The sequence below is a fragment of the Rhea americana genome, unplaced genomic scaffold (assembly GCF_003343005.1).
Source record: "Rhea americana isolate MKP2758 unplaced genomic scaffold, rheAme1 scaffold_79, whole genome shotgun sequence".
NCBI classification, from domain to species: domain Eukaryota; kingdom Metazoa; phylum Chordata; class Aves; order Rheiformes; family Rheidae; genus Rhea; species Rhea americana.
The window spans coordinates 199,204-224,893 of record NW_028186967.1 but is presented as its reverse complement, the minus strand read 5'-3'; the positions used below and the strand labels follow the sequence as shown (position 1 = coordinate 224,893).

Below are 25,690 nucleotides of genomic sequence, written 5' to 3'. Positions count from 1 at the left end.
AAAGAAAAAAGAAAAAGAAAAAGAAAAAGAAAGAAAGAGGGAGAGAAAAAAGAGGGAGACATATTTTGAGAAAGCTTTGTTCTTTGGATCTTTAGGGCTGTTAGAAAACCAGGCTCAGAGCAGAAATAGCAGGTGCCTTAGTCTCATCTGTGGAGAATGAGGACTGGTAAGGGGGTGGGAAAAAAAGACTACTGAGAAATAAAGGTAACCATTTCCCCCCAGCTTCTGCTAAGCGCTTTTAAAAATAATTGTTTAAAGAACAACTTGGGACTATGTCGCTGTTCAGCAAGGCGGGTAATCATTTTAAACGCTGACTCTGCTAGCTGTTTGGCATCCTTGTGCATTTTTTCTCCAGCCTGCCCCAGTATAGCTGTATTTGAAGGAAGAGAATGGAAAGTCTCGGTAGCATCACTTGGAGCTACGCTCTCCGTCCGTCCTTCCCTCCCTCCACCTCCTCCCCTCTCGCTCTGCCTCTTTGTGCTGCATGTTCCCTTTCCAAAAAGTAATTTCATGGCTCATGCACTTAAGATTCCATCAGAAAGTTGAGTCTTTGATCAGGCAGACAGACGCCCTGCTGGGATTTCATTGGCAAATCACAATTCCCTTAATTAAGACTACGTGTCTTTATATCACTAAACTGATTCCAGCTGGGTCCCTGCTCGTTTTACATCCAGATTTACCTAGGCTATGGATCCTTACCCCCYGCGACTCCAGGGAAACAAAAAACGTTTAATGACATTCATTCTCCGCTTCTCCCCACTGGGGCAGCAGTTGGTGTGGGCTGGGAACTAAATCTCTCCCTCGGTCTTGGTAGCACTCTCATCCAAATCAGGAGATGCTGCAATGAAAGGGATTTGCTCTGTTTCTCTACAGTACTTAGAAGCTGGGATTAGGTAGTACAAAGGGAATTGAACTTGCTTGTGTTTTTCAGAAGCCATGTTCTAGTCAAGAAGATGCTAAAATTCAGCACAGATTTGTTTTTCTTTTCCCCCTTTCAGCTTTTTTTTTTTTTTTTTGCCTATCAATTAAAGATGAAACAGGTTAAGAGTGCACACTTATGGTAATCACAGGTCTTGTGTGGGAGGGACTTGGCGACATTTCTGCTGTGCTCAGTTTGCTTGTTGAATTAGTCATGCCAAGACAAAAACATTTCTCCAGAGACAACATGCGGTATTAGTGACTCCTGACTTTAAAGTATGTTGTCTGCTCCGGTCAAAGAGATAACGTATTTGGGGAGGGGAGRGGAGGAAGGAAAGAGGAGGGGGGAGCTGATGCGAGAAGCTGTTTTTCCTTCAGCCATCTGCATTTTCCCTTCCTCCTCCTTGATTTGCTGCTCTCCTCTGAATAGTGCCCCAGCATCATGTCTAGGAAGAGGAAACTTCCACAACAACAAGCCRGCAGCACCATTTCAGAGACGCTTGCAAGTGTGGCTGCAGCTAGGCAACATCGAGCCTCTGACCCACTGCGGAGAGCAGAGCCTGTCCCCCCTGCAACACTGCTGTCCCTGGGGAGCAAGAACAAGCTTCAGGGATGAGGCTTTCTGAAGCTCCAACCCCAGTGGTACAGGTTTATTTGCCAGACACCAAAGAACAAAATTTTGAGACACCCTTTGTATCTCTTGGGCAATTCCAAAGCCACCTATGGGGAGATGGTTGGGACTAGCAAAATATGTCAGCTGTTTGACAAATGTGCCCATAAATGTAATTGCATATGGATGCAGTCAAGCTGTGTCCCAGATCTGGCAAGGACTATCTTGGTGTAGGGCACGTGGCACAGGGTGAGTTCCTCCCAGAAGATGCYACCCGCGGCTCTGAGTACTCCCCAGAGCAACAGCTCCGCTGCAAGCAGAACTTTAAAGAAACCCAGCTGCTGAACACCAGCAACTAGTGCTACAGCACATGGGCAGCTGCGGGCTACTCGTACAGTTGTGCTTAAACCTAAGAAATAACCAGTGAAGAGGCGGCCTTAATGGCTAGCAAACCCCTTCAGGCATTTCCTGAAGCTGAGCTGTCCACCTCATAAGTGACTCCAAAGTCTCGAGTCGTGAAACATCCTCTTCCACAGACGGATTCACCTTTAAATTTATCACACGGAATCCTTTGCTTGAAAATACCTATTTAGTTATGTACCAGCAGAGCTCTTGTCTCAGGAATGTGGTGGCTCTGTAATGGGCCATAACAGAGCTTTCCTTTAATGGGGCTTTGCTTTAAGGAGATGGCGTATTTCCAGCCATTTGTTCCAGCAAGAAGAGGTGTGGTTCAGTCAAATAGACTTTAGGCTGAGCTAAGAACTTCATTAGCTATTCATATACTAATAAAATTGTTCATTAAGAAACCCTAATAGGACTTTCACTTAGATTGGCCTTTGATTTGAAGATGTCAAAGCTCTTTATTGTAAAATTGCTGGTTTTGACTCCACAGTAAGACTATAGTAGATCAAAAGGGATTTAGGAACTTTATTTTGTTTGAAAGACAGAACAGATCTATCCCAAATGTACAGAATGTACATTCTGTGACTAGAAAATGAATTTTCTGAGCCTTTACAAATAACCTGATAATTAGATTTTTAGTAAAAATTAATTAAAAACCTTAAAGTTAACATCTATATTTGTCTTGTCTCGAATCTTCTTCATGGAATGATAGAGACACATCAAACATATATAGCTAAAATTAATTGAAATCTTGCTCATAGGCTCTCTGTGAAGAAATTAGGTTGTAATTAAGCTAAGCTGCTAACAATTGCTGTGTCTAGGTACTGTGGTTATAGAGGTCCTTGCCAAACTGTGAGGTACAGGCACATGAGAGGGCCCAGGCAGTTCCTGCCTTTCCTCCAYGGCGTATTGCACCCAGTGGACTGGTGGCACTGGCAACATACCTRTCCTTCAGGAAGAGATCTTGGTTGTCTGTGGTGTGCCAGGAGCCAACAACCCACTGTAGTTGGAGGCTGGCTCAGGTGAAGGCCGCTTCCAGGGCTTTGCTGCTGCAAGAATGGGGCTGGAAGCACCAAGACACTAAGACTTACCTGAAGAGGTCCTCTGCTAACCTTCCTGCTATAGAAAGCTCATTTCTAGATCCCTCTAGACCAAAATACTGGTTGAAGCTGAAAGGCTAAATTCACTACTATCCTTTAGGATGTTTTACACTGTGATGAGACAGTGAACATGTCCAGAAAAGGCTGAATTAGAAAGCATGATGTAAAGCTGATGCTTCAGGTCATCAAAACATGAGAAGTATAAGATGATGGGATTCTCTCTGCCTTTCCTACATAAATTGTCACGCGTGATTTAAAAAACTAACAAAAACAGAAACRCGGTAAGAAAATTGCTAAGCAAACATTATATTAAAGTTGAGTTACAGTTAAGAGTGTCAGCATCTGCAGGGTGGAAAAAAAAGGAAAGGGCAACACCAAACATTAGAAGTCCAGGATATTCATAGCTGGGGTTACGCATAAGAGAAAGCAACTACATTAAGATAAGAAATGCAGAGATAAGGTACCCAAGGTATCCTGTCTCAGCCCTGTAGAGACGCCACGAAAGGAATAAATGGAAAATCAATAATGTTGCATTTTACAAATAATTTAAATCTCATCTGGGGCCATAAAGACCGGTGTCACTCTTGTCCATAGTCAATAGTAATTATTGCATCTAACCACCGGCTTTCTTAATGTTCTCTCTTGAGCTGGTGAGGGATCTGATACACGACTACAGCTTTTCAGATGTCTTAAAAGTCACTACAAGGGTGTCAAGATGTGTCAGTAAGAGATAAAGGAGATAGGAGGAAATTATAGGGGACAGGAAGAAAGGGAAAGGAGGAAAGCATTAAGAAAGTAGAAGAAGTGAAAGATGATAAAAAATAGAGTGGGGTGAGGCAGAGAGGAACAGGTAGGGAAAAGGAGGGATTTGCACGGGAGATGAGGGRTACAGAGAGGCAGAGAGGAGGAAGGGCGGGGAGGTAGCTGGAGTAGGACAGGTTGGCAGCTGGAAGGAAGAGGGCGGTATGTCTTCTTACAATACAAACATTTTCATGCATTGGCCATGTGTGTAGCTTTCTAGCTGGATAGGCCTCACTCATTTTGACAAAAGGAGAACAGACTCCTGGACCCTGATAAAACTGATCTCATCTTCTGGTGACCAAGCATTTTGTAGGATAGACTATTTTAAAGGGCATATCGTTGTCATCCGAGCYGCAACCATTTGCCTTCTGCTCCACTGCAAACACCTAATGAAACAGGGAAGACAAATCGTGACTGTAGSCCAGCGGAGTGCAGCAGAAGTGAATTCGAGCGCCGGTGTGCATTCACTTCCTGATACAGTCAGAGCTTTCTGGAATTCTTTTTCTTATTTCACATATATGAGGACTATATGACTGGGAAGAAAGCTGTTCTTTCCCACTCAAAGGATGTTTTCTCCATCTACCACGAGCATGTTTACTGCCTCTGTCTCCTGCTCTGCACTATGCTGACACATGTGTTTTGATACGCAGTCGCGTCATTGCCTTTCCATATTTCATGACGAGATCGAAGAGGTTAACTGAATAAGGAATCTCCAAACCACAGCTTTCTGAAAATGTGCGACTGTTAGCAATGCACGGTGGGCACTTCCCTGCACTTGTTCCCCCTCCTTCGCTCATGTACCCATCACCGCTTCAAGCACTGCATCAGATCTGYGGAGAGCCATTAGGAAGTTAGTAAATCAGCCTGTACAAAACAACTGAAAAGCTTCTGAAAAGWGAAAAAATATGTTACCAGCATTTTATATCCCAGATCAATTGAATCACTCCTGTGTAGGCATAAAATGAAACCATATGTCATTTTGGAAACAAAATATTTGAAAATTAATTCCTTTTTTACTTGCTTGTCAAAGCTTGGCTTCCAAGTTTAGCCTCCTCATCCTTGTCATTGCTAATACTAGCCCTAATACTAGCCCTGTGCCGCTACTCAGGTGCTGTATTGATGGACAGAGCTGTTGAAATAAAYGCCTTTTTGGATGAAAAGACAAACTGAATAAAACAGCATGGTGGAAGGGCTGCAGGTGGCTTTTAGAAGTTTTTCAGCAAAATGAACAACAACTTATTTGCAGCAGCCAAGAGAATTTTGGCTGAAATGAAATGAAATGTTTTGATTGTCCTATTTAACTCTTTCAAATCCTTTCTCCTTTCCATTTTTACGGGCAATTTTTAAAGTGCTGGTTTGAAAGGAAAAGTTGTATTGTAAGAAAACGCCCATGTAAAACATTTCAGGGTTTTCATACAAAGTATATCAAGGTTTTTACAGGGATATTTAAATTTCCCTGTTTTTTTTTTAATACCTACAATGCCAGGAAAAAARATTGAATTAAGCAGATAGTGTCACAATCTGGCAGCCACGGCTGACCCGACGGCTCAGCGTAAGYGAGAGCAGCCTCCAGGCTGCTGTAGCACCATGCAAGGGGACCAGCCCATGCACAGCCCCACAGCACTTGGGCAGRGTAAGGAAAGTGTCGGGGTAGTTTGGCAGCCAGCTTGCAACTGGCGTGGGAAGCATCTCTGATCTACCTTTGCAGCATGGGCTTGCTCTTTAATGCGCATAAGTAAAGAAAGAAATGTAGGCTAGTGAACTTTCTGATTTCCAAGTTCAATGACAGGAGCACCACCCAGTGAAAGAAGCAGGATCGCTGCCTCTTCCACAAAGAAGCACCACTGGAGAGCAAGTGTCATAAGGTCATGCATGTATTTCTAGACTTGAAAGCTTACTGATGCTTTTCTTCAGTGCAGCGATCAAGCATATGATTTAGGGGGCTGWTTTTGGCCATTTAACTCTCTGGGCATTCCAACGTGCTTGTGTTTAATTAAACTTTATGTGGAACATCATTGGAATTGTTCTATGTTTACACTAAGTAAAGAATTTGACTCTAATTACAAGAATATTTCTTTTTTTTTCTCAGTATAGCTAGAGAGTACTTCACAGCAAGTTCTTCTTCAGCAGCTTTTTGAAACTGTGTTGTTGAACACGGTGTTTATTAGAGTTGTGCACAAGTACCTAATGTTGTGAACATTATACATACATTAAAGTCACATTCAGGTTGCAAAACATTTATAACTGTCTCCTGTTTCTCCATCTCTTTCCTTGTGCCTCTGAACATCCTGGCTGACTGATGAGCAGTTTGTGTAAGGTTAGTTAGCACCTTTTCTCCACGCTGCTGTGCGCTCTTCAGCCTGTAGAGACTCTGTGCATTGGGACTTTGATTTCTGGATTGGCAGCGACAATAATCCACAGTTTGGGCTGGCATTTGGAAAATACATGGTGTAAAGGAATGTAAAGGACCTCTGGGGAGTGGGAACCAGGTCCTGGACCAGAGGATCTTCTGCAAAACTCTGGGAATGAGCAGACCTGAGGAGAAAGCTTTGGATTAACATTTATGCCCTATTTGTGTTACCAGCATTGCTAAAACAAGGCAGAGCCTCTCCCTGACCTATGCAGCACGTAGAAACCCTACCTGCTTGCAGAGCAGTGGCCAAGGAATGAGCAAGTCCCACTCTTTTTTATCTAAYGAGACCAGATAGGCTCACATGCCAAGTTGGATCCTACTAGTCATTTTTGATGAAGCACTAGGTTGCCAGAAGCGGTCGGAGCTAAATATGGTATCTTGGCTGTGGAAGCAACTTCCTGCTTTCTCCTGAAGACTGACAGGTGAATGACTTCAGATCARGCACCCCATGGTGAAAACCAGCATGCCCCCTGTCACAACTGCTGGTCTTTTGACCTCCATCATCTTCCCAATCCCATCAAGCACAACCCCTTACAAATGTCATACTGGTAGCAGCCAACTATACCCTGGAATCGCATGAAACACCCACGCATGGTCCAGCCTTGGCCCCAGACCCCTGCCTATCAAGTGACATTACTTCAGAAAGGTCTTAGACTTCACACTCCCTGTGAGCACAGTTAATACAGTGATATGACAGCTACCCTGCTATTATTTCTTCAGCACACAAATCCTTCAGGGAAAATGCCTCAAAAATAGTACATCAGGCGTTTACATCAGACTTACCGTTCCCAGACTGTGCAAAGACTCAGCTTTCTRAGATCCTGTTTTTCGGTGCTAGTCTATCTCCCTCCACTGCTGCTCGCTAGCGGCTCCTACTTCCCTCTCCCTGGGGAGTGTTCTGGAGTTCCTCAGAGCTCTTTYGGGCTCCACATTTGGCTCCATGTTTCTGGAGCTGGGAGGAGCATGTTTGTCTTGCACTTGTATGCTGGGATATTCTTACCTAGACCCATGATGCTGCCTTCCAGCCTGGCCTGGCCCTGTCAGGTTGGAGCCACTCTATGTAGAGTCATACAGAAAATTCTTATAAACCATCGTGTTTAAATAGTAACTTTGCATCACTGATTAGGCCGCGTACAACAGTTACACCATTATTATATTTGACTGCTTACATAAGTATATACAGCAATGCCATCTCCATCCCTTTCTCCGCCAAGATAGCAGTAAACTATGGTGGAAGCTGCACTTTTCTGTTTTCAGCAATGAATTATTTTAGTGTGGCTGAAATGAGGATGAGAAAGAAAAGGAGTGGGGARTGATGGCAGAGCACCACTTGCCTCACCATGTAACGGTAACCATTGACTGGAAGCAGAAACCGGACAAATCCAAATGAGAGAGTAGGCTCACCTTTGTAACACCGGGGGCAATTTAACCACCAGAGCAAACCACTAAAGAAAAGGCTGTATTTTTCTTATTTTCATCTTGTCATGTGAAGATTGGATGCCTTTCTGGAAGCTACCTTTTAGCTGAATATTACTAGATTCAATATGGGTGTAATTTGGTGAAGATGTATGGTGTGTGATACACAATCAGACCAGCTGATCCAACCTGGGAAGTGCCAGCAATGTTCTGTTCAGAGAGACCTTGCAAAGCAGATTCAAAGATACACCACAAAATAGCTATAGAAAACCGTTTCCCTGCGGTTGGTCACACTGGCAGAAATATTGGAAGAATCCTTCTTAGAGCAGCTGCCAAGTCCTGCAGCATCTGATGCTAACCAGATATTTTTTTTTATTTCACAAATTGAATGCTGCATCCTATTTCCCTTCTGCTGGGGAAGCCTTTCCCTAAATTTGTCATGTGAGGAGAATCCGCTGGGAGGCATCTCAGACTAGACTGGACTTAATGGGAGCCTAAGGCTTTCTTTCCAAGTGCATATTTGCTGGGATACATCCAGCTGTGGATGTGCTTTTCATTTTTGCTGTGCCTGACATCTGTGCAGTGGGGTTCTTCTGGTTGGTTGCTTGTCGATTTTCTGCTCCTTCCCCCAAGCTGCTTTGGCTGCTCACCCAGCTTTTTACCAAATTGCAAATTTATATTCCTTCTGCTTTCAGTAGGCCCATATGTGGAACTGTCAAAATGTCACTGGCATCAATTGTGAGAGGTTTATGCCACGTTGCAGTCAGCAAGCTTATTAACAGGGAAATGATTGGGTTTTGGAGAGGGGGAAGGGAGGACAAAGARGAATCCATTTTCCAGGCTCCTACTTCTCCTGCTAAACATTTTGTCCTGTCTCCTACATTTTCAGAAAGCAATTGCTATTTGTCCAGGACAAAAATTTCCTAGAGGCCCCAGGAAAAACAAATGTTTCTCCTTGTGAGGTTCCAGGATGTGGGGCAGCAGGAGGTGGAGAGGCAGTGACAGCAAGCTGGCYACATCCATTCCCATGTTTGGTGCTGAGAGATAGGATCATACAGCAAAACTTAGGTTGTGGAGGGGGTCCAGCATCAAACTGGGAGACTGTGGGTGTTGGTTCCGTGATTTGAGTTTGGCCCAAGAAACTGGCAGAGAGTTTTGCAATGTAATTTGATTGCTCCTCAAGTTTACAGGTGATTGTATACAGATGAGAGCTACCCTTTTACTTATTTTTGTATTTGTGCTTTTTCAGATTTAATCAGTTTGTATATAAAGTCACTAGTGAAAATTTCCTAAATCCTAYTGCAACTCAGAACAAGCTTTTATCTGTCCAAAATACTTTTATGGCTTCTGGTACCACTATTTCAGAGCACCTAGTTTACAGCCTTTTATTGTATTTATCCTCACAACAACCCCGTGAGAAGAGATTATCCCAGTTTATGAGCACCGAGGCACAAAAAGCCTGATTTTTATTGCAGAATGAGTCTGTGAGACAGCAGAGAGTAGAAGCTGGATTGTATAGACTATGAGGGCAGTGTCTTAATCACTGAACCTTCTTTCTCATACCTCATTTTTGTCCTTTGGCTTTTTTACCCCGTTCTTTTACAGTCACTTAATGTCCAGCTGGGAACTCTGGAAACATCTGTTGGAGGTGAAAGAGGAGGAGGAATGCCCAGATCCTACCAAAAATATAAATCTTTGTTGCCCTGTAGAGAGAGCGAGAGCATGACRTAGGCACTTGTCTGTTGGGTTGGTATGGAAAGCTGATATTTGACAGGAACCACTGCTGGGCCTTTGGGCAGTAGTTCACAGTCAGCGGCAGCCTGACCTAGATTCAGACCRATGACCTAAAGGTGAAAACCACCAGCATCCATCGCTGAGCCTCGGGGGCGCCAGTCCTCGGTCATTCCTGATTATTCCCTCTCTGATGCGACAGAAAAGGCGCTTTAGGTAGATGGTAATGTACCGCCGGAGGCCAGCGCACATCTCTGACCTTTCTCGGCAGGAATGAGTTTGAAAATGAGGTGGAAAAAAAGGGAATGAATATTAATAATCGGATTGTCCTGGGGATCCGTCACTGGAGCCGGAGCCCATTGTGCAGGGGAATTAGAGCGAACGCYGCGCGCAGGTGGCTCTTTGTTGCTCCCCCAGTGCTGCCGGTAGGTGAAATTTAATTTCATCACTTGCGACAAAAACCGAGGGAAGAGGCTCCCGGGGCCCCAGGCTGACAGAGCCGGTGAGAGGCTCCTCTCTCCTTAGGCAGGAGCTCCCGCGTTGCCCTTCCCTCTGTGCGCTGCTGACAGCCAGAGTATGGGAGCCTTGGGCTGTAGGTCGCTGATGACAGAGCGGCACGTGGCAAGGCAGAGAGGAGCCAGGGATTACCAGGCAGGGGCTGGAGGGAGTGAGGACATGGGCATATTGCTTTTCTTCATCCCAAGCTTTCCATGGCACCATGCATGTGTGGCGTGGGCTCGGTCTTGTTCTTTCCCCTCGTAGACGCTTCAACTGCCTGCGAGAAGGCAGTGTGTTGCAAAGCCACAGGTCTGCATCTCCCCTTGGTTTCTGGGTTTATAAGAGGCTGTGCAGCCCCCTGAGGGCCAACGCATGAGATGAGAGCGTGCCATGAAGCATGGATCGAAGCGTGGGCATCCTTGCTTGCCCAGGCGCGACCTCCCAGAGCGAGTTGTCCCCAGCCTCGCTGGCTGTCTGCTGTGAGCTCTCCTCGGGGACCCCTCATTTAACAGCCCACACAGCAGCTCAGGCTGTCATCGTGACAGTGGATGGCCTCATTTTGTAGAGGACATCCTAAAGGTAGAGATGTTCAACCCAGCCATGGAGGCTCCAGCTCCCTGGCCATGACAGAGGGCCCTCACCAGCAGTGCYGTGGTGGGGCTGAGCCCCTGGGCCAGCAGCCACTGAGCCAGAACAGGCAGGAGGGCAGTGGGCATCCAGCTTTGGCCCCGGCCGGCAGGCCAGACTGCCTTCTGCAGCACTGCAGAGTAGCATGGATCAAAACCTGGGTTTGGGGTGATTAAGCAGCCATCCTCCCACTCCTTCTCATGCCAAGCAGAATTTTAATGCGCTTCCAATTTCTCTTTTTAGCACGCATAAAGAAAAAAGAAAAAAATTAATCATCATTTATAAGAGAAGTTCTTTTCAGACAAATGGAGAAGCATTCAATGCTGATATATATTTTCTCCCCCTTTTAAATGGTATCTATTTAAATGCAGATTTTCTGGTTTCCTATGTAAGCTTGSAAGAAACGCCTTTCAATTTAAATGTTAATAGAAGAGTAAACTTCAAAATCAAAATTTCTCTATAAGAGAGAGTGTTTTCTCACAGCACTAAATGTCTTTCTATACTTCCTCCCTCCTTCTCCGCCATCCTCTTTCTCTCCTGCCAACCCCCAGCCCAGCCTCTCTTGTGTTAAATGGCATTTTTAAAAAATAAGAATACACCTTTCAGAGTTCCTAAATTAAAATGTTTAATGCTGGGGTCTGCAGAATGARTGTGTTTGAGCAGAGCGCCAGGGTGCTGATAAAGCAGAGATATCCTCCCTCCACCTCCAGCTTTTCTCATCCCAGCCATTTATCAAACGTGCTGCTCTGAATGCTTTATGATGGGATTATTCTCAGGCTTGTGCTGCACTGCTGGTTGGGGCAGGGGCTACAAGGGAAGAAAAACCTTTAGGATAATATTGTAGTCGATCCTGAAAGTGAGCAAGGCTTTGGTGATGGGGTGGGATGGGCAGAGGAGGGAATTCAGATGCAGGGAAAGTAAGAGTGGAGTTAAAACAGATGTATTACTAAGCATATCTCTTGCTGTCTTAACCTTCCTGTCCTTCCKGCACTCTATTGTTGCATACCTCCAATTTCATTTTATCTTCASGAGAAGCTTAGGGTAAATCTGCATTTTGCAAAAGGCTCTTTATACTGCCTGATCTGGGGTTTTTACATACAGTTACAATTCTTGCCTTTTGTCACAGTGCATTTGTCATCTTTAATACAAACTTTCTTTTAATTTTCTTCATCACTCCCTTCCATTCTCCATCTGTTTCTGTCCTCTCCTCTCTCCTTAATGAAATAAAAGATAAAGGGGGAGGGAGGAACAGTGCTTCCATTTTCTCTTCTGCTTCCTTCCAGCCCAGATGAGCCCTGGCCACCTTTGCAGGAAGTGATTCAATCAATTCTAATTGGAGGGAGAGCCGAAGATTAAACTTGAAGAAACTTCCATGTGTTTAGTGAAGGTCATCCTTCCAAACCCTAAATCCCATCCCACTGATAGGCAGCACCGTGATGTGGTAGCACATCTTTTCCTCTTGCCCTCCCCATTTTCAGTGCTGCTGCATCAGCCAAGGGAGTTACTGCTGACACACAGATGCTGCAGTAGCGACTGGCGTATAAAAAACCAGAGCGTGACAGGGCAGAGCTTGCTCTCTGTGGAAATGGACATTTGTAAACTGGACAATAAAACTAGTTACAGATATAGTCATAGGATATATAAAGCTTTCTGTATTCAGATGGTTCATATACTACAGTTTATGTCCTCTGTACACCATTATTATCCAAACGTCTCAGAGAAAAAATGACCAATTTGCTTCCATTGTACCCATGGAATGGGAAAGAGTCTAATTTTGGGGGGAAAGCTTTGGAGCATCCAACCCTCCCACAGATTTCAGGGCAAGTGGAGCCTGCTCCAGTCTTCATGCTGAATGCCCAGCGCTTTGGAAGGAGGGAGGGTGCTGGCGAGACCACTGCCCCCAAAGCGTCCCCAGGTGCCTGTGACCCTCCAACAGGGCTGTGGTGAAGCTTGCCCTGATACCCTGCACTGCATTTCCTCCTCTGCCTCATGAGCAGTTAAAAGGAGAAGTCTGGTCTTTAATGCTGTCAGTATGGCACTTCCCATCAGCACGGAAATCACTTTACAGAAAAAGGATGTTATCTTTGCTCTGAAACCCAGAGCCTGTTCCAGCTTTCTTTCAGACCATCAGGGAATGCAGCAAAATTTCCATTTAAAAAGCCAGACTTTCCATCTGGCCCCTCATGCTGTGGCCAGGGCTGGAAGAGCTGGGAGCAGGAGYTGGTGCCTCGCATCCTTCAGAAATGATGCCTCTGGCCAGTTTAATGTGGATCTGCAGGACTGTATTGTGATTCCTCCCCAGCAAGATCCTACTTATGATGTGATATTTCAAAGGGGAGGTAGTTTAAAATAAGAGGTAACCAGTATAAAGATGGTCAATCTCCAGAGCTCTTCAAGGGAGCAGGAAGGGAGAAAAACAAAGAAAGCATAGCTCTTATCTGGTAAGGTCCTGTGTTTCAGCTTGAAATGGAGTAGAAGCCATTTTATTACATGTGCCTCAAATTCTTCAACACCTATATAATCCTTGAAAGCCATATAGTGAAAAACTGCTTGGCATGTCTAGGATTGAGACACATTTGCTTCATGTAACCTCATCTAGAAGAGCAGGAAGGATTGAAGCTATGAATGTGAAGAAGGATGGCCAAAAATCTAGGTGTCTCAGACCTTCTTCCCTATTTCTAGGGAATGATGAAGGGAGAGGAGGGACAGAAGGGTTGACTGGGCAAAATAAAAAATGTACTCCTCTAGGAAAGTAGCTTGGAAATATTCCTAGATGGTCATATTTTGCAGTGATAAAAAGCCCAGATAGTAAATCTGGAGAAAGAAAGAAAAAAAGATCATCTCTTAACATCACTAGTTAAGCAACGATCAACTTCACATGTTTTCATGTTCACGTGTTCTCATGCTTTCTGAGGAAAAAGAAAGAAAGAAAGAAAAATCTCCTCTCCAAAATCAGAGGATGGAATTGGACGGGATGGGATGCAGTAGAGTGGAACAGAACAGAACAGAACAACGTGTTGATATTCAGCTATGCTGACCCACTACATCAGGGGTTTATGGGCAAAACTTTTGTTTCCTTCCTTATCTGTTGTCACTCAGAGCTGAGTAAGAACACAGTAGAAAATAACAAATCATTTCTCCTCCTTGGCAAAATTTTCTTTTTTAGCAGAAGGTGAAGTAGGACTGGAGCAAAAGGTGGAACTGTTCTACTTAATGATATTTAAAGCCCTCTTTCCCCCAAGACCTAACATAAAACTTCTGGCTTCTACAGTAAAACTCGACATCAGATCACAACTGCATGTAACATGTTAAACTTCTGCTGCACAAATGCCTCCTTTGTGCATCAACCTGTCTAATATGCGTATCATAAAGTCTATAGAACACAAATCCATATTTTCAGCCTCAGATGAGATCCTGTTTTGCTTATCTTTTTTCCCCTTCACTTACAGGAGTTTTGTTTCCTTCTTTCTCTACTGCCTCCTCAAATACCATGCTTATTATTTAGGCGTTCTCTTTTATCTCCTCCCTGCTCTGCAAAACAAAAGAGTAAAATCAGGACTTGATATTCAGCATCCAGATGTTGCTTTCAGCCACTACAGAATTTCTTATGCCCCTGTAATTTTCCCAAACAGGGAAAAATTTGCTGAATTGTTTTCAGACACCAACACATCAGTGTGTAACTTGGTCTGGGATACCCCCTCCCTTTCTGGTGCTTTATGAGAAGGTTCTGTGGAGACAAGAAGTTGCACAATTATGTGGAGTTTGCTGTCCTTCAGCATAAATCCCTGAATGTATCAGCCCTTGTAGAGGAGAGGGCTGTCCATTCACCCTCTCTGATGGACAGCTCACCTATCTCTCTGAATTTGCTGGGATTTCTGATGAAAGAAGACAGGCTGAAATGCCAGTAGTGTACAGCTGGCACCAACTTTTTTTGATAGTTTCTGCTTTAAATTACTGTAGGAACGCTTAAAAACTCTGATGGAGGAAATCCAGACAGATCATCCCTCCTGACAAGAATAAATCATGGCAGAATGTCCATCCTACACCCCATCTCATGTAACACATTGACTAGCATGGAGTACAGCCAGGAAAAAGTATTTGTGATGTCTCATATCAGCATTGCCATATAGAGGAGTTCATACATGCTGGTAACCAGGTATTTAGCACTTCTGCATGGAACCAACCTCTCTAGTCAAGAGAAGATGATTAGATTTTCCGGTCTAGGTAAAGGTACACATGTACCTTACCAACTACATTGCAGTTTTTATGAAATGAACGTTCACTCAAACGCTCCAGGGCACTACTTTTAGGTATTTGTGAGGGTCTTCTGATGCTACTCTTTCTCTCATTTTGAAAGGATTGTGTTTTAGTGTCATTGTTTGTGACATATGTATTTCTGATTCACCCTCTGATGCAGAGTACTTCTGCATTAATATAATCTACTGTTAGTTTTGCTGAAGAGGATTTTATCTGTTGCATTTGCATTAGGTAGTCTTTAAACTGGAAGCTGAGTTTCTGCAAGAGTCAGTGAAAGGCACTTAAGAGATTTTAACTAAGTTTCAGGTAGACTAATACGTTTCATTTCTTCTCTCTTTTTTCCTAGATTGGGAAAAAAATTAAAACTTGGCACTCTGCTTTGCCAAACTTGTCCAAAATACAGTCTTAAGCTGAGTAGAGAGAATCGTAAGATCTAGAAGGTGTCACTCAAAATCATCTGCATTAATAGTCACTTTTCAGTGTAATTGGGAGCTGGTAAGCTTGGTATTCAGTAGGAGATTGATATGAAAGTTCTTTTTTCAAACATCCAGTTTTACACCTTGACCTCCCTGTGCTCTGAGATGAGGTAAGAGAAGGGATGATATCAGTGAGATACCTCTGTGCTGATTCTTCTAAGACAAATCATTTAAATAAAGCTCAGTGGAAGCTGTTTAACTGTATTCTTGGTTTGTGAGCAGCTCTTAGAGCATGCTAGAAGCAAGCAAGATGTAAGAAAACATTTATAGTCGATAATTTCCAGTATATATATTTGATTGGAAAGAAGATGAGGAAGGAGTGATTTAGACTCTTTTCAAACACAAATCTATTTAAAATGACACTGTTAGAGAGAGATGAGACTGAATTTAATACAGGATGATACAGATCAAAGTGACCAGCTATGAAGGATTATGCTACCTGGGTCTTTTTGTGCTTGTTTCAAGACAATTTTTTGGTCATCGAATTGCACAGAAATCTAGTTATGATTTCTTCTCCTGTTTCCCCTTTTGTTGGGACATCCCAATAAAGAGTGGAGCTCTACCCAAAATCTCATCTAAGGGGCTCTAGATATGCATTTTATAACCTTTAGTCTCTATGGACCTTTTTGTATTGGGAAATAAGGGAGGGAGATGTAAGGTGGACTATCTGGAACACCATAACACAGCATTATTGCACTTTTTGTTAATCTGATAATGAACACTCTAGTTTGATTTGGTAACAAACATTTGAAAACAAGCAGTTCCTAAAGCAAGAGGAGTGCCTTGTGGATAAGCTGGCCGGAAATTCAGGTAATATAAATTCAACTACAGAATCTTCCATAAATATTTTGTGTAGCCATGAGCAGGTTCTTTATTCTCATCTTGTCTTAGTTTCCTCATCTTTACAGGAGGCTCATACTTTCTTTCCTGTATGTGTTGTGAAATAAATCTTCAATATTTTTAAAATATTAAACTCCTCTATGGAAGGATAAATAGAGAGATATCAATAGGAGGATCAAGCCTTGCTTTTGAAAGATGACTTCCAATTTCAAAGAAGAGGACAGAACATCAGAAGTCAAAAAGGCATATTGAAATTTTCAGAAAGCAGTGCTGATTCAAAACATGTTATGTTTGCAGCTGCTGGGGTGTGAAACATCTTCCACAATGTGACAAACAGTATGAAACACCCTATTTCTTATAGCAAATACAAATAGGCAGATACCAGGGTGAAATGAAGGGCAGGGGCATTTGCAGACTGACAGTGAGAACTTTCTATTACATGCTGCTTGGGAAGGAATATGTCTTAATCAGCTCTTCTGCCTTTTATTACCTTCAGAAAAACCTTTAGATTTAATATTCTCCAGCTGAAGGCTAAAATACTGTTAGAAAATGCATGTTGTTTTGTGAGAATGTTTATTTTAAAGACTTTGTCTAAAACRGCAATATCTGTCTTACCTTCAGCGGTTCATGAAGCTTGTTGGTTTCAAACACACAATTTCAATTTTGGCAGTGGAAACTGCATTATTTCATTCCCTGTCCTTCTCTTACATTATTAATCAAGAGATTTGTCGTTCATAGTTTGTATAAGCATGATGCCTGAATCCTTGGCCTGATGATCCACATTATCTTTGAGCCCAAGCTGAATTCCCTGCCAGTTTCATGCAGCAGCAGCAGCTGTTGTGGTGCTAGGCATGGGAAGTCCTCCCAAAGTGAAGAAGGCATGTCATTCACATGTAACATTTAGCCTATTTATGCGATAAAGAAAATGGGATGAAGAAATTGTTTCTAAACCATGATTCCTCTAGATTGCACCAGTAAAAAGGTAACACTGTATTCACCCCCATGGAGTCAGATTCCTCCCTCAAGCAGCGGGAGGTGACTGCTAGCCAAACAGACAAGGCATTGAAAATCAAATTCCATCTTAGAGTTCTTGCAGAACAAGCAAAGTGATACCTTCCTTAATTGCACTATGGCCACATTCCTAAAGGTTTGGTTTACTAGATGTTGGAGAAGGGAGATTCGTAGTATCGCTGCTCTTGGTGGATTTCACTACAGTATGAAGAACTGGGAAAATTGCCCAGAAGAGGATCAGCTGTAGAACTGGATAAGTTCAGTGCTCATGAGTGAGCTAAGATACAGTGTATTTGTTTGTTGTTGCAACTCGCTTTTAGTTGTGTAAGATTCAAAAAATGCATTTTTCTGGTATAGTCACTCCTTCATTTGGTTGGGATTGTCACATCACGATCCAGAGGATTCTATAGTTATTCAGAGAGATTTTGTAGAAAGAAAAATGGTGAAGAACCTTGCATTTTGTAACCTAGAAAATAAACAAAAGCATTCAGAAAAAAATAGAAACGAAAGCCAGGGCTTGTTCACATGTCATAAAGTGGAGTTACCTGACAAAAACATGACCCTTTTTTTTTCCTTTGCAGGATGTACTCAGGAAAAGTCTATCAGTGCTGGTCAAACAAAAACTCATCAATTTGAACAAATGAGCTATTGTTTATTTATATGGCATCCCTCACTCCTAAATAAGCAGAAAGCATAACTTACATGTTGCCTTAAATGTGCAATGCAAATCTTTGCTTTTCAACTGTCCTTTTCTTCTTGAGTACCATGTCAACAGAACAGAAATCATAAAAAGAAATAGTAAGGTGGGTTTGTGTCCAGAGGAAGTAGGCTCCTGCTCTGTGGCCTCTTCACTAAACAGCCTGAAGGTGCTAATTTAGTGCAGCAATACACTACATACATTAAGTGTTTTCCCACAAAAGAATCACTTTGAACAGACTTGTTCCCAGCACTGACATCAGCCTCCTCTGGGCTCTCAGGAGTGAGAAGCACAGCTGGACAAGCACAGGCTGTTCATGAAACCAGCTTTACAACCCCCTTTCCCACCACTGCCATTTGCAAGGGCCGATCTCAATGTGTTTTTTGCAAGAGATAACGTAAGGCCAGAGTTAAGATGCTGATGGATTTTACTACAGTATTAGAAAGGGAATTTCAGGTCCTATCAGGAAGAAAGGTCAAGTGCAACAAACCTCAAATATTGGATCTAGAAATCTCGGTCCTGCTATTATAACTATTCAGTTCAATGGCAAAACTCACGCTGATTTTAGAGGGGCAGAAACTGTTCCCTAGTTTGATAGTTAAGATGTGGCAGTGCTTGCGATCCTTTCTGGGTCCTGTGACTGGGACGGGCTCCATCAGCTAGTTATTGGGATAAGTCTGAGGATCAATTCCTGTGACAGATCCTGAGGGAGTTACTGCCATCCTGTAGATGAATAAAGATATTTAAATTCAGCTCACTAAAAGCAGGTTATTAGGCTATGTTTCCATTAGGAAGAGCAAAGTGCTGTTACTCAGAGTCAGTAGTCGCAAGTTAAAATAGAAGTTTTGTGGAGCTGACACAGACAGCAGTTCTGAGGGATATGTTTTGCTAGCATTGACAACGATACACAAAACACTAAGCGTTTTATACCTTTATCTATCTTTTAAATTAAGCCTAGGTCTTCATGGACTAAAAAGTAGCAAGATACTCTACCATCGAAGATGCCTTCTCACATTTACTGCTTGCTTTAGAAAGCACTCTGAGAAATTCCCTAGGAACAGGCATTAGGCTGTTTGTGGGAAGTATGAGTTTCTGCAGGTAATGTGTATTTTTTCTGTACCAGACTTCCCTGAATGTATTCAGATGCTTTGTGGGAAGCTTTTGTTTGTTTTTTAGTGGGACAGCCACAAAACGKAAGATAAAAAGCTGAATTCTGAGATGTGCATCTTCTTAAAAGGACACTGGTCACTGGTGGGCTGAGGGCCTGACCGTCTCTGTGTTGTAGGTGAGRGGGTCTTTGTCCTAGAAATCATTGTAATTTCAGGGCAAGAGTTATGTTCTGCTACTTCATTTAGCACAAAAAGTGCTATAATGAATACAACCGTGAGTAAACCGTACTTTCAGCAAATCAAATTATCCTGTGCTAATGCACACTATAGACCTTGCAGAGTCTTAGAATTTTGGATGAAGAGTTTTATGAACCTCTGATGATGATRATTATCACTGTGACAAATTTGACTAAATCTGCACTGCTGGTATTGGCGGCTCTTCTGATCCACTGTAGGAAAAGCGCAAAAAAACTCAGAAACTTGAGTCAGCCTGAGAAATAGCCAAAGGCCAGCCAAGGAGAAGTGCTGCCATACAGACTGGTAGCTGATTCACTGTTTTCAAATCTTCTTCCCCCTGTCATAAGCATTTTGTTTCTTGAAAGAAAATGAAATCATTGCTATGGAAATAGAATTTGTTTCAAGCAAGAAACAAATGTTTGAAGAGCTGACTTGGCAGGAATTATCTCTGCACATATACTCTTGATATATCGATGCTTAAACTTTGTACACATGCATAAGGGAGGACAGGGAATAGTCAAATGTTAGTGAAGATGCCACCATCTGTTCCATTATTTGAGAGTGTCAGGACACTCTTTAGCTCCAGCAGTCCCTGCTATTTTTTTTGCCAGGTGGTCTCCCTTGCTCAGATTTCACATCAGAAACAGCTGGGGGGGTTGTTTGTTTGTTTGTTTTTTCACCAGCACAGGCAGGAAGAGAAATCCCAGTAGCCCCATCTTTTTTTGGCAAGGCCAAAGCTGGACATAGCAAGGCTTAGCCTAGAGGGTTTCTTCTGTTAGATCTTGGGGATCTTTTTTCCTTTGTTTATGAAACAAATACAGGTTGGTCCCATGTGACCATATCACATGTACATACTACTCAGTTCCCTCTTGCAGGGTACTAAATGTTTCAGTGCAGCCTCCTGCYCTCCTCCTACTCTCAGTGTTCCCTGGAGCACTCAAATACTTTCTCACCAAAAATCGTCTGACAAGGTCACCATCTGGATGCAAAAGAGGGGAAGAAAGTGTCCTGGGCCCCAGTGCATATCTGCAGCACATTTATTGTCTCTGACACAGGAGTATCTGTGAGTCTCACCAGCCTCAAGGTACTTAGTTTCACAGACAGCACTGTTGGACAGCAAGGACCTATACCCTGACTTAAACATGGGCAATTGAGGCCCAGAGGGGATAAGTGACTTGTCCAAGATCATGCAGAGAGTCTGCTGGAGAATGGGGAGATGAATCCTGAGTCACACCTGCACTGGAGCAAAGTGCAAAGACCATTTTGCACATCAGCTTGAGCAGGTGTATCCATTAGATGCAGTGGAGTAATGCGTGCAGTCATGAAGGTAGGACGTAAGTGCAGGTTGTGCTAGTACCAAGAGACTAAAGCAATTAGATGCAGCATTGCACTGACACCACTGTACAACTTCTCGTTCCTGAAAAAGATGTCACAAGTCACTCAGGTGCATCTGCACAGAGTGCCATTGCATGATGAAGCTGTCAATGGCTCTCTCCCTCCAGCTCAGGCTCATGTCTTAGGGAGGATAATCCTTCCTTTGAATCCCCTTCATGCAAGTCACCTTGTGCCAACACAAACTGAAGACCTTGCAGAGTGGTAGTGTTTTGGATGAAGAATTCTCTGAACCTCTGATGATGACAATTTATCACTGTTCACAAGCACCCTGTTGTTCTGTCTTCCCCACTGCAGATCTGCGCAGGATGACAGCTGGCTTCATGGGCATGGCTGTGGCCATCATCCTCTTCGGCTGGATTATCGGGGTGCTGGGGTGCTGTTGGGATCGAGGCCTTATGCAGTATGTGGCAGGGCTTCTCTTCCTCATGGGAGGTAAGGACTTTGGCTTGTGAATAAATGTGTTCTCTTTGCCTTGTTGTTTTCATATTCTCTCTTTCTGTGTGTACCTCCTTTTCCATGTCACTGAAAATCTATTTTCAGAGTTGTTTGAGATGATCTGGCCTTGGTTTCATTCCGAGCTCCTTCTGGTGTACATCAAGGATAATGTAACCGCTTGTTACCTCCATGATAAAACAGTGCCCATAAGTCACAGGACTGGAAAAGACCTTCTTTTTAGTCCAGTCCCCTGTTGACACAAATAACACCGTCACAGAATCCCCTTGCCCTTAAGCTTAACAAGTTCCATCTTAAGATGAGAGGCAGATGTTTCATTCCCACCAATAACCTGTTTCATGTTGGGAGACTTGACTTTGATGGCCAGAACCGTAATCAAAGTTTTAACCTGTATTTACTCCTGGTCAGCTGTTCTTGTTCAAGCGTATCTTTCTCTAATGTATCTATAAAGAGCAATCGTATCCTCTTGCCTTTCGTTTACCTACTCTAAATATACTATGTTCTTGTAGTTTCTTCTTGGTAAGACCAGTTATTTTTGTTTGGTCCAGCAGCCCTTCCTGCCACTTGTTCTTGTTCATATTTGTGTTTCTCGAATATGGATGAGAAGGAAGGTTCCCAGATAAGGTCTGATTAGTACCTTGTATTACGACATGAAGTTTCCCTAGTTGTGCTGGAAAGCCCTTTTCTGAAATATTTTGTAGTTGTATTTGCCTTTCTCATGCTGCATCACACTGGGGACCCACAGTCATCTTTCAGTTGGAAAATACATCCAAGCCTTTTTCCTCCTTTGTTATTTCCTACTGATGAGCTCCCAACTTATAGTCCCTAGGTGCATGACTTTATGCTTTTGAGTTTTTCCCATTTCTACAACACCAGCCTTCAAGGTCATCCAGTATTTCCTGTGCAATACTCCAGCCATCCTTGCTGCAGATGCCACCCAACTTTCAAAGAGTTGGGAGAATGCCTCCAAGTGAATAGCGCTACTTCTGTCTTGTTCTTTGCTCTGCTAGTGTTTTTTTGTTTGATTGTTTTTTCTCCCACAAGCAGATCAACATTTCAGTGCATTTCATTCATTGTTCACCTGTATTTTGCCTTGATATAGATAAAAGCATGAAATGCAGGAAAGCACGTGTAGTTTCAGAAGAGTAGTTAAGGGCTTGAGTAACGAATATTTACGTTCCAGTACTTTTGATGCTAGTGGGATAGACATTAGTCCTTTTGGTGCCTACAGACACATTTGAAGTGTGTTGGTACCTTGTGCAAGCACACATTGGTCTATGTATGGATGTCTGTAAAAGATGCGTTGTGGCTGTTCAGTACTTCATGGGCAATGGGTCTGCCAAACTAGTTTGGTACTTCTTTTGTAATTAAAAGCTTGGTTTGTATGGGGGCTGTGTCAGTGTAATGTGCTCAGATATCAGTATGGTATTTAACTTACTACAGCATGACATTCAGATTAAAACATTAGGTCTATACTAAATAAATACAGCAAATAATTGAATTTATTAGAAATTAGCTAAGTCTTGGTTATTAATTGGAAATTATCAGTGTTAATTGGGGAGTTTCTAGTGCAGCTGCAGAGATCAGTTCTTGCTTAGTATTATTTAATAGTTTACCAAAGATTTGAAAGATGTCTGATAAAAGTTTCAAGTGAAGCAAGATTCAGTGTAATGACGCAAGATGGGATGGGTCACTCCTAACTTACAAAGGGCCATCTAAACCTTTTGGTATATTCAAACAATACATGCTTCAGCAGAGGCAGATTTAAGGTCATGCAACTGGGGACAGAGAAAGTCAGTCATGCTTGCAGAAGGGGAGGCCATCTCTTGGAAAGCAGAAACACCAGAAAGGTCTCTGGGATCACAGCTGATAATCCAGCTGCACAGGAGCAATCTGTGTTATGTGGCAGGTAAAAGTGCCCATTTATCCCTTAGATGCTTTGATGAGAATATGCAATAAGAGTATGAGGTGGCATTATCTCTGGGCAAAGCAAAACTAATTTCTGGACATCTTGATCATAACTAAGAAGGATGTTGAAAAATTGGGAGAGGTTTGGAGAAGAGCTGCAAGAATAACTCAAGATCTGGAAAGCAAGAAAAACACAGCTTGCCACAAAAAGCCAATAATTGAAACTGTTTAACAGAAGGTTTATAACTGACTTGACCACGGTGAGGAAGTACCTGTGCAAAGAGCAGCCATCATGCTCTTTGACTGAGCAGACAAAATAGTAATGAGATCCAGCAGTTAGAAGCTGAAACTAATTGAGACGAGAGGTACCAGATTATTTTATCTGCCAAATTCTGCCAAGATGTGTGATATTTTTAATAAAAATGTGTTGGAATGAAATCAAACATATTTTCTGCACCAGCATAGACATGTGGATCAGGGTTACAAAAGGTTATTGTCTTCATTGTTTGGCACAAGTCAGTAGCAACTGCTACACCTTTCCCAATATTTTTTTTAACAGTAAATGTACATAAAATGACATCCACAAATTTAATCAATTAATTAATAAAATACGTATTTAGAGCCACCTAATCTAAATGCCAGTAAGTACTAATGTTACTAATGTTTGCTTCCCCTGTTATATATTAGGCAATTATTCCTTCTAGARAGGCTTTCTACTGGCAATAACGCCTTTAATTTGAGCCATTTTTTACTGGACATAGATTGAATGCAAAGCTATTGCTTCTGTATTGCTTCTGTAAACACATAATTGCTGTCAAGATATCATCCTCAAAACACAGAGAGCCAAAATGCCTCTTTGTTTCATTTAGTTAYCTTGTGGTCCAATAGTGAGAATAATACTTAGGGAGACTTAAAATATCTGACCTCCTTGCAGCTGACAGGATACTTTGTGAGATTAGTATCTATGGCCAGTCTGAAATCTAACTTTCCCTTCCATTTGCAGTGTGCTTGTTCTGGACATGTTTGTGGCATGTCTTCTGTTTTAATTTCTGGTCAAACAGGTCTTCTGTAACTGCCTCAGGATGAAACATTTCTGGCTCGTGGTATCTATGAGTTTTATTGTTTACAGCCGTAATTCTTTGAAGAGGAAATCTCAGGGGAGCACTGAGATRTGTGCTGGGATAATCTAGCAATGCCAGCCCTGGTTTCCGTGGTCCTCTGCTTCTTTATTGTATTTACTGAGTAGTCTCCTTGCCAGTGCATGTGGCAGTGCCTAATAAGGACTTGCTGTAGTGTGCTTGATCTAATTTCTCAAGCAAATTGTTGAAATAAGTCATTTGTGAAATGCAGGCCATTATCTGATATTAGCTCATCTGGAATCCAAGACAAGGAAACTGTGATTTAGAGTGCTAGAGTTATTGCACTGTTACTCAATATGTCTTGTAAAATGTATAAAAAAATTGTTAATAATTAATCTTTCCTGTTTAGTCCAAATGTATCTGTATCAACAGCAGCCACAAATCTCTTCTGTGTTTCTGATTCTGAAGTTCTTTTGCATAATTTTGTGTATTTATTCCAGAATTCATACCTGGATTCCTTATCTTGAATGACAGCATTTGCCTGACCACTGTATGACTCTTCTTAGTCCCTCCTCTTGCACAGTACCAGATGGATACTGCAAGTTATGTTTAGCATTTCTGACCTCATTTTGCGTGTTGGTACACAGTCTCCTGTATGCAGAGTTGCACTATCTGTTGTAATTTCATTTCAGTATTGCCTGTACGCTTTTATCCTGCAAGGTAGGTAGTAGGTAGTTTCTCTCTCAGAGAATTTCTCTATTTAGAATTTTACTCTTAAGCTTTCCTAAGACTCGTTCATTTTATTGCATTTTAYTTGAGACTTTAACTCCATTACAGAAGTGGGTCGTACTCAAATTACACACACTACAAGCAAAACCTTTTGTATCTTCTTGTTTTTTCTCTCCATAAAAATTATTGAAAATCTGTGCACTGGCAGAAGTTCCATACTGGGCACGTCATTCAATAATTTTGCAATTTTATAGTCACTTCCGGAACCTTAGAGGCATCTGTAACACTGTTTCCAAATGTCAGAAACCTGTGGCAAAACTGAGGCTCTCAAGCACATCGAGTATTTAAGGAATTCATTTAAACATATACCAGAAGAAATGTACATAGGCATTTTATACATTGTTTTTTGACCAAAACATGTTTACTTTGTTTTTTTAAAGTCCAGACATGACCTCGTCATCAGTTCCCAGGAAGCACTACTCACATTTTCTGGCATTGATGTGTTCCTTTGAATATATCCAAATACTTGATTTGTTTGRTTTTATTATCATGGCAAGCCTGGTAATTCATGTGGCCAGTGTCTGTATTTCCTCAGTAGTGTCTAATATTATTGCCTGGTCAAGGTCAAATTTCCCTTTTACAGCACTGAGGAGTCGGGGTGCTATGAAATGGCACTTTGGCAACCCTACCAAAGCAAATTCCTGCATCTTCATTGCAACCTGCTTTCAGGAGCTTATCAAGCCATGTAAGCATAACTTCTGTATTGTGATAAGTGGACAAACAATATATCCATGTAGTTAACAGCTTTTCCAACAGCTCTCCAGCATGTRCAAGCACAGGGTTTTCTTGCTTCGGTATTTCAGATTCTGGTAGTTGACAGTCCTTCCACTGACATGCAAACTCAACTTCACCACACCTCTTTTTATGGTACTTACTTTATAAAAACAGCTTTTAAATAGAATCTCTTATAGCCTGCACTTTCT

The 25,690-nt window shown here is 42.3% G+C and overlaps 1 protein-coding gene across 1 annotated transcript in view; it reads left to right on the top strand.

Moving 5' to 3' along the window:
* Window positions 1–25,690, top strand: part of TMEM178B (transmembrane protein 178B) — a 212,819-nt gene that overhangs the window by 174,457 nt on the left and 12,672 nt on the right. Inside the window, exon 3 of the mRNA XM_085322546.1 lies at window positions 20,833–20,970. Within this exon, the coding sequence (XP_085178672.1) occupies window positions 20,833–20,970 (138 nt within the window). The remainder of the gene's footprint in view (window positions 1–20,832; window positions 20,971–25,690) is intronic.